Raw genomic sequence first — 8,034 nt, forward strand, 5'->3', positions numbered from 1 at the left:
ACACACATACACTCTCTCACACACTCTCTCTCTCACACACACACACACTCACACTCGCACACACACACACACATCAACCCGTTGACTTTACTGATGCTTCATATACGTGTTAATCGGTATGTATTATATTTGATATATATAGTCAAACCCAAATTTATTCAGACACCTTTATCACATTATCACAGTTTATTCACTATAGTTTAGAAAATGGTAATAAAATATATGACAAGAACTCAGAAAGGTATGTAATGAATTCAGCTGTGAAATATAAGAAAACAATTAGATAAAACCAATCTAGCTCAACCGATTATCAAGCAGTGCTTCATTTAGTTCAGTCTGTGGTGTAAAAAGATCGCATTAGCAATTAAAGGTCCTGAACTGAAAAGGTAACTGAAACAGGAAGACAGAGCGGGACATATCAAGCAGCCCCGCCCCTTTTTAAAATAGCCAATAGCGTTCGTTTATATCACAGCTTGTGCTAGAGCCGTTGAGCTCCGTAAAGCCGCATTTGACAGGGTATGCCAGCCACAATCTCATTCATATTGCTATAAAATATAGCATTCTGTGTAGAATTCAAATAGCTCCGATACATTTTGTGGTCTGCGCCGACTCGCGCATGTGATCCGCTCCATGCTATCCTGTCTCTGGACCGGAGCAGAGTGTGTGTGCGGTGCGGTGGTTAGCTTGACACAGCGCGAAACCAGACTTTTCTTTCCCTCAATGAAAAGCATATTTACACTGTTTGAATCGTTCCCTGTCCCGTATATAGTGCACTACGTGCCATTCACTGTACAGAAAATACTAATTCTGTGGACAAGTGACCGATTTCAGCCGCGGCTTCAGCGTCTATTTTATAGTGTAGGGGTAGTGTATGGCTTCGGATTCTAGAGAGCATTTGATTGGACAGAAAGTTTGATGAGAAGCTGAAGTACGATGTGGGCGCCAAACCAGACTTATTTTTTTCCTCAATGGAAGCATAGTTACACTGTTTGAATCGTTCCCTGTCCCCTATATAGTGCACTACGTGCCATTCACTGCACAGAAAATACTAACTCTGTGGACAAGTGACTGATTTCAGTCGCGGCTTCAGCGTCTATTTTATAGTGTAGGGGGCGGGGCTTCAGATTCTAGAGAGCATTTGATTGGACTGAAAGTTTGATGAGAAGCTGAAGTACGATGTGACGTCAAAAAAATCGTTGAGCCGTTTTGGCGGAAGCGACGAACTGCAAGCTTTGAATGCTTATATCTTCTAAATGCGAATTTTGTCACTGTTTTGGAGCACACTGCCTTATAGATAACCTTAAGACTAACATAACATATTGATACCAACACCCAAAAAACTTTAATTTTGATTTCATGGGGACTTTTAAGAAAAACATGCTCAGCTCAAAGTGATTGGATCATTTTTGCTCCCAAATTTGTATCAGTTTTACTGTTAGTCCACTGTATGAAGAGTTTCTGGGTATAATATGTCATAGTTTACTTTATTTTGCTCTCCTCGCTTACAGAAATGAACTATAGTTCCTGCACACACTAGTAATAAATTATATCTGGAGTCTGAATAATTTTGGTTTGACTATATATTATCAATACATTGCTAAGGACAATATATCAGCCAATATTTGGCTTTTCTTTTTATTTAAAATGTTCAGTTCTGTTGTAAATTCATTCTATTTTGGCTGGTATGTATTTTGACATCGTGCAGGACTTTTATTTTGATGCCGTTTTGACATGCGTGTGAAATTAGCACTATCTTTGTTCATATTTTGAATTGGTAATTTTTTTTTTTTTTTAGGTTTTCTGTGTTCGTTTTAATTTTTGTTAAAGTTTGAGTTATTCTGTTGTGTTTTCATTGTGTTTATTAGTTTTAATTACATTTTTTTAGATTAGTGTTTAGTTTTATTTATTATATAGTTTTAGTACTTTGTATGAAAATAAGAAATTGATTTTTTTTAATTATTTTTTTCCCCCAATGTGTCGGACTTTTATTTTGACAGTGTTTTGATTTGGCATTTTCTTGTATTAAAAAAAAAACAACAGATTCCCAGTGCACAAACTTACCAGATGACTGAGGCATCTAAATAAATATATTTTACAGATTTATTTTGAGTTCAGGTTCAAAGGATTATTTTTAAATGTAGTAAATATATAATTTCAGCTGTTGTTCAGATGTTTTACTGTGTGTCATGCTTGTTTCCCATCAGTCTCTGCAGCAGAAGATGCGCGGTCGGGGCTTCCCGTGGTGGCGCATGCTGATGATGTCACTGGTGTTCGTGGCGGGCTTCGTCGCGCATGACGTGCGGTCGCAGGGGTCGTTCGCCAGCTCCACCACAGCGCTGTGCCTGAAGAGGTCAGGGGTCACGGCCGTATCCCAGCAGGCCTGGAGTAAAGCGTCACACTGCGGCCAGCAGGGCGTCAGGTGAGCTAGCGTCAGGCGTGTGCTAGCCCTGCTGCTGCGTGTCACCTGACTCAGGTGTGTTTGTGTTGCAGCTGGCTGGCGGAGAACACGCCGCACTATTACTCGCGCGTGCTGGAGACGACTGCGCCGCTGCTGGAGGACGCTCGCGAGCGGATGAAGGTCACCGCGCTCTTCCTCGCTCAGAGGAGCGCAGAGCTCTGGCTGTGGCTGCAGGAGAACGTGCCGCTGCTCATCCAATGGGTCAGCACTTAGAGCACATATTCTGTGCTGCTTTTCTTCATTAAAATTGTGATTGTGCTCTTTAAAATGTTGTATTATTTAGTATAAAATTATATATATTATATATATTAATCATTATATTAATTATATATTATAATGTATATTATGTATATAGTACAAATAATATATCAGTATGAGTATAAAATAATAATAATTTGAAAAAAATCATTAATTAAAATGTTTGCTGAATAATGATAGTAATAATTGCTAAATTATTTTTCTTATTAATATTATTTATTAAAAATGAAATTCATGTGAACTATTAAAGAAATATATTTTATATTAATATTTTAATTTAATAATAATAATTGCAAAATGTTATTATTATTATTGATAACGATTTTTCATTCAAAATATCTAAAATATAAAATGTTATATTTACATTTATTATTATTATTATTATTAATAATTAAAATGGAATTATTATTCTTTTATCATATTTATTATTATTAATAATATATATCAATATTAAATATTACAACCAGTTACAAATTATATATAAAATAAGTTACAAGCAGATCTCACACAAACCTCTATGTATTTGTGTCAGTGTTATTTTAGTATCATTTTATGTTTTTGTTTTTTTCCACTTTATTTTATTTTTTGTTCTTAATTATGTTTGTATAGTTTATAATAATTGTTATTTTAGTACTTCAAATGTTTCTTCGGTAATGAGTAAGTGTTGTTCATGGTTTTGGTGAAGGCAGTAGTGATGCTGGTTTGTGTAGTCAGTGTCTGCGCTCATGTTAACACGCTCCTCAGGTCCAGGCGCACACTCCGCAGAGCGTGTTTGAGCTGCTGGAGTATGTGAAGCAGCTGCTGCTGTATGTCCAGGAGCGTGTGCTCGTCCCGTCGCTGCAGTATCTGAGCGCAGCGCTGCAGAGCGTCTGGAGGAGCCTGCAAGAGTCCTGCGAGTCAGTGACACACAACACCTCACAAACACATATAACAGCAGTCCAGCCTTCATGATACACTGATTCGCCTGCTTATACTACGCCCTAAAAGTGTGCACTGTTTTTGTGCATCGATCTGCACTAGTGGTAGTAGTAGACCATCTTTGGCATACTCTTTTCAACATACTATGATTTGGAACATACTAATTCTATTTTTAAACACTGTTTAGGACGGATAGTATGCAGCTGCAGTTTCTGCTGTTTCACCTTTAGAACCTCTATATGCAAATACGCTCTGTTCTGATTGGCTGATGGCTTTGCATGTGAATGTGTTGGTGTTCTGTGTGTCTGTAGCGGCGAGGTGTCACTGCACTGCGTCCAGAAGCACCTGAGATCCTTCACCAACAGCACCTGGATTTACCTGCAGGACGCCACGTCTGCTGCCAAGAGCCGAGCGCAGGAGCTGCTGTCGCGAGCGTGATGCAAACAGACCCTTTCTCTCTTTCTTTGCTTTATTTTGTCAGTTTGCATGATTTTATATCTGTTGTGCTGACAGGTCTGTCTTTTATGCAGATGTTTTTCACGGTGTTCTTAGCTCTGTGTGGATCACTAATGACTACTGCTGCTGGCTGAGCTCTGTACTTGAACACTGAACATTATTAATGTGACTGAGCGCATGGATGATTTACTGTCCGTCATCAAACCCCACCTGGACGCCAGAATAAGAAGGGTTGCTATGGAAACCACATTGTTGAAGCACAATGTATCGTTTGAAGCAGGCGTGTGGCCTGTAAGATGAGCTGATTTGTTACTTTCTTTGTACATGATTTATAAATAAATAAACCAATGCTGTTCAGTCCTGCTCACTGCTTCTGTGATTTGTTTTTTCAATATTCATTGTGTAATGAAAACCAAAGCCTTCAGTTTAAAACATATATACTTTTTTTATTTTTATTTTATTTCTTTAAAAGAAACAAATCCATCAAGACTTAACTAAAATCCGAGTATAATGCTAAAAAAGTGTTCTGGTCTAAACAAACGTGGGTTTTTGGCTGGATTTTGATGCGAGAGACAACAGCAGATGCACTTTTTCACTGGAGGAAGCGTTATTATGGATTATAAACTCAGTGTATTTTAGTTAAAAACATCTTAATGCTGGATGTGTTTCAGCTTTTGTCTTCTCCAGATGTTAACTGATGGACTGGAGTGCTGTGGATTACTTGTGGATTATTGTGATGTTTTTATCAGCTGTTTGGACTCTCATTCTGACGGCACCCATTCACTGCAGAGCATCCATTGCTGAGACACTGATGCAATGCTGCATTTCTCCAAACCTGATGAAGAAACAAACTCATCCTGATCAGAGTGACCTGAGGGGAGTATAATTTTAGCAGATACTACTTTTTTGGGCGAGCTACTCCTGTAGTCAATGGTAGTTTTTGTTTCTGTGTCCATTCATAAGTCATGTTATTCTCCATTTTTTCCGACCCCTTCGATAGCTCAGTTGGTAGAGCGGAGGACTGTAGAAGTGAAGCCACTGATATCCTTAGGTCGCTGGTTCGAATCCGGCTCGAAGGAGGGAGCTTATTTTTTTCATGCACAGCTCGAGTAGCAAGATTGTGTTCAGTTTTAACTCTTTCTTCCATTTTTGACCCCTTCGATAGCTCAGTTGGTAGAGCGGAGGACTGTAGAAGTGAAGCCACTGATATCCTTAGGTCGCTGGTTCGAAGGAGGGAGCTTATTTTTTTCATGCACAGCTCGAGTAGCAAGATTGTGTTCAGTTTTAACTCTTTCTTCCATTTTGTAGTTTTGGGTAAGAATAAGAAGCACTTCATCCGGTACTTAGTGTCTTTCATTCCAACGTAAGAAAACATTTCTGGAATCTGCATCTGAAATAGCATTTAGATGTATTTACACAGTTTAATATAGGCCTAGTTCAGCGGGGACATGGATGCATTTAACCTGCAGTTACAGATGCATAAATAATACTGATATTTAAAATGATTTTTAACATGGAAAAAAATAGTTGAAATGTGAAATTAAAACCGCCAGTAGGTGGCAGCAAGTGACTGTTAATGAGTGAGTCACTGAGATTCAACTGATTCATTCAAACGGCTGATTCATTCAGGAACAAAACTTTGTGACTTTGTTAATGAGTGAATCACTGAATCATTTATTCAACCGATTCGTTCAAAATACTGATTCGTTCAATAAGTAAACTCCGTGCATTGCTCAGAGACGCAAAACAGTGCTGTGTGATCTTTGTTTGGAACTATTTTCGTTAGCAATATTGAGCAAAAACAGGTGATGTTGTGTCTAAAATGTAAGTCACTTAATACCAACTTTATTAAACGTGTATAAAATGATTATTACATTTGTTATCATGCTGATATCTGAAGAAAAAACGACACTTTTTGTGTGATATGGATTATATTAAATTATATAAATATAGAAAAAAAAACATACAGAAGCATTGCCATCTACAATAAATAAATCACGCATCGCACACCTCAGGCTCGACTTGAGTAAAAAAAGAAAGAAAAAGAATCATCCGCGGTTGTGTTTTTAGGAGTCTAACTTGCAGACGCCAAACCACTGATTCGTCAAACCTGCTTTCCTGCAGTCCGTGTTCTTCCCACTTTATTTTATAGTAAGTAACGAATATGCTTCGGGGAAATGCATCAGAGTAAAAGTATACATTTTAATTAGGAAATGTAGTGGAGTGAAAGCGAAAGCGGACAGAAATATCACTGTTCAAGATAACGGTACGAACACATTCATCAAACCAGACCAGATGAACTGGTTTAACTGGTCAACGATTTGAATGGAAATTTCTTTGCTGGACACTTCCATGCAACATTAACCAGCCTTTTATAGTTTTTGACCAACTTTGCCTATTGAAAGTATTCATATTCTGGTCCAAACTGGTCTACACGGTTTTAATATTGATGCAAGGAAATTTTGAATTAAAAGCTAATATAAGTATTTATTTAATGGGATAAACGTGTATTTAACAAACATCATAAATATACAATTTATTAAAAACAAGCGCTGATAGAGTCATGTGCAGCATGCAGCACTCCGCTCGCGCAGGGGGATTAGCTCAGATGGTAGAGCGCTCGCTTAGCATGCGAGAGGTAGCGGGATCGATGCCCGCATTCTCCAGCTCTTTTCAAACCGCGAATTATGAAGGAATTAAATGGAAATATAAAAGTAAATAGTGGTAAACAACTCGCTCTGAATTAGATATTTTAAAAATATACATAGAATCTTGAACCTCAGTATTAAAAAGATGTGAATAATCTGATTTTGCAATAATTTCCACAAATAAAAAATCGTAGAAACTCGACGAGCATTAAAATAAATCCATTTTAAGATGTTTTATTATGGTTTTAACAATTATGGTTTTACTACGTCCTTGGAATCAAACCAACCAATCTCTACGCGCGGAGCTGTTGAGCGAGCCAATCAGCTGTCGCTGCGCTCTCGAGCCAATCAGCGGTCAGCTCGCTGTTCCTGTGAGTCGGGTTTGTTTGGATCGCTGAGGAAGGAATAAACGCAGGTATTTATTCTCAACACGGCGAAGACAAACTCATGCTTGCTCGGAATCGTGTTTAGATCTCTTGTTTAGGTGTTTTGTCCGACAACAATGCTGGTTTTGTCATGAAATCGCTGCTGTGAAGCTAGCCAATGCTAACCAGCACGAGCTCAGAAACTATCATATGTTTATGATTTGGCGAATGATAAAGAATGATACAGGTTCGGATAACATGTTTATATCACGTACTGTCACCTACAAAAACGTACCGTGGTACAGCGATGACTTCTGATGAAAATACCGTGCTATTGTTTGATTTCTATAAAATCACGGTCATCTTATTGCCCAGAAACAACGACAATTATGTTGAATATTAATTACAAATATTAAATTAAGTAATTAAAAATGTACGGCAGTACCAGGGTATTACCATGTTTTTGTACATGTCTGATATTTCAGCAAGCTTCAAAGAAAATTAAACTAAAGTCGCAAAATTTCTTTTTAGGAAACAGGACAAATTAAAAAGGAAAAAAAATCTACTATATAAATGTATAAATATTATATCAAAAGTGAAAAAATTGTTTATTCAACTTTACAAAAGGAGGATGCAAAAATGTTTCAATAACATGTATAGTGTATATTTAGTATAGGGATGCACGATATATCGGCCACCATATCGGTATCGGCCGATAAATGCTCGTTTTTTCTGTTATCGGTATCGGCCCGATAAGAAAATTTGGCCGATATCTTAAAGCCGATAAATAATGCATTATTTAATTCAGAGACACTTCAGATGCGCGCTGTTCGTTTGCAGCCTTTTGTGCAATTGTACGTTGTAATATTGTGTTTATTTGATGTATATCTGATTTATCTCATATAGAATGCGTTTGGTTAAGTTAAAAGAG

At 37.5% G+C, this 8,034-nt stretch overlaps 1 protein-coding gene and 2 non-coding genes across 3 annotated transcripts in view; all 3 read left to right on the forward strand.

Moving 5' to 3' along the window:
• tmem214 (transmembrane protein 214) overlaps positions 1-4,453 on the forward strand; it is a 14,273-nt gene extending 9,820 nt beyond the window's left edge. Inside the window, exons 13-16 of the mRNA XM_016476882.1 lie at positions 2,205-2,419; positions 2,491-2,659; positions 3,461-3,612; positions 3,946-4,453. Coding sequence (XP_016332368.1) covers positions 2,205-2,419; positions 2,491-2,659; positions 3,461-3,612; positions 3,946-4,072 — 663 coding nt within the window. The 3' untranslated portion in view covers positions 4,073-4,453. The remainder of the gene's footprint in view (positions 1-2,204; positions 2,420-2,490; positions 2,660-3,460; positions 3,613-3,945) is intronic.
• A 627-nt stretch (positions 4,454-5,080) lies between these two features.
• Positions 5,081-5,169, forward strand: trnay-gua (transfer RNA tyrosine (anticodon GUA)). The gene is given in 2 exon segments: positions 5,081-5,117; positions 5,134-5,169. It is a non-coding gene; the product is annotated as a tRNA-Tyr (tRNA).
• Positions 5,170-6,683: 1,514 nt separating this feature from the next.
• On the forward strand, positions 6,684-6,756 carry trnaa-agc (transfer RNA alanine (anticodon AGC)). The gene has a single exon. It is a non-coding gene; the product is annotated as a tRNA-Ala (tRNA).
• Positions 6,757-8,034: the final 1,278 nt, after the last annotated feature.

The sequence above is a fragment of the Sinocyclocheilus anshuiensis genome, unplaced genomic scaffold (genome assembly GCF_001515605.1).
Source record: "Sinocyclocheilus anshuiensis isolate Anshui unplaced genomic scaffold, SAMN03320099.WGS_v1.1 scaffold1422, whole genome shotgun sequence".
Lineage (NCBI taxonomy): Eukaryota > Metazoa > Chordata > Actinopteri > Cypriniformes > Cyprinidae > Sinocyclocheilus > Sinocyclocheilus anshuiensis.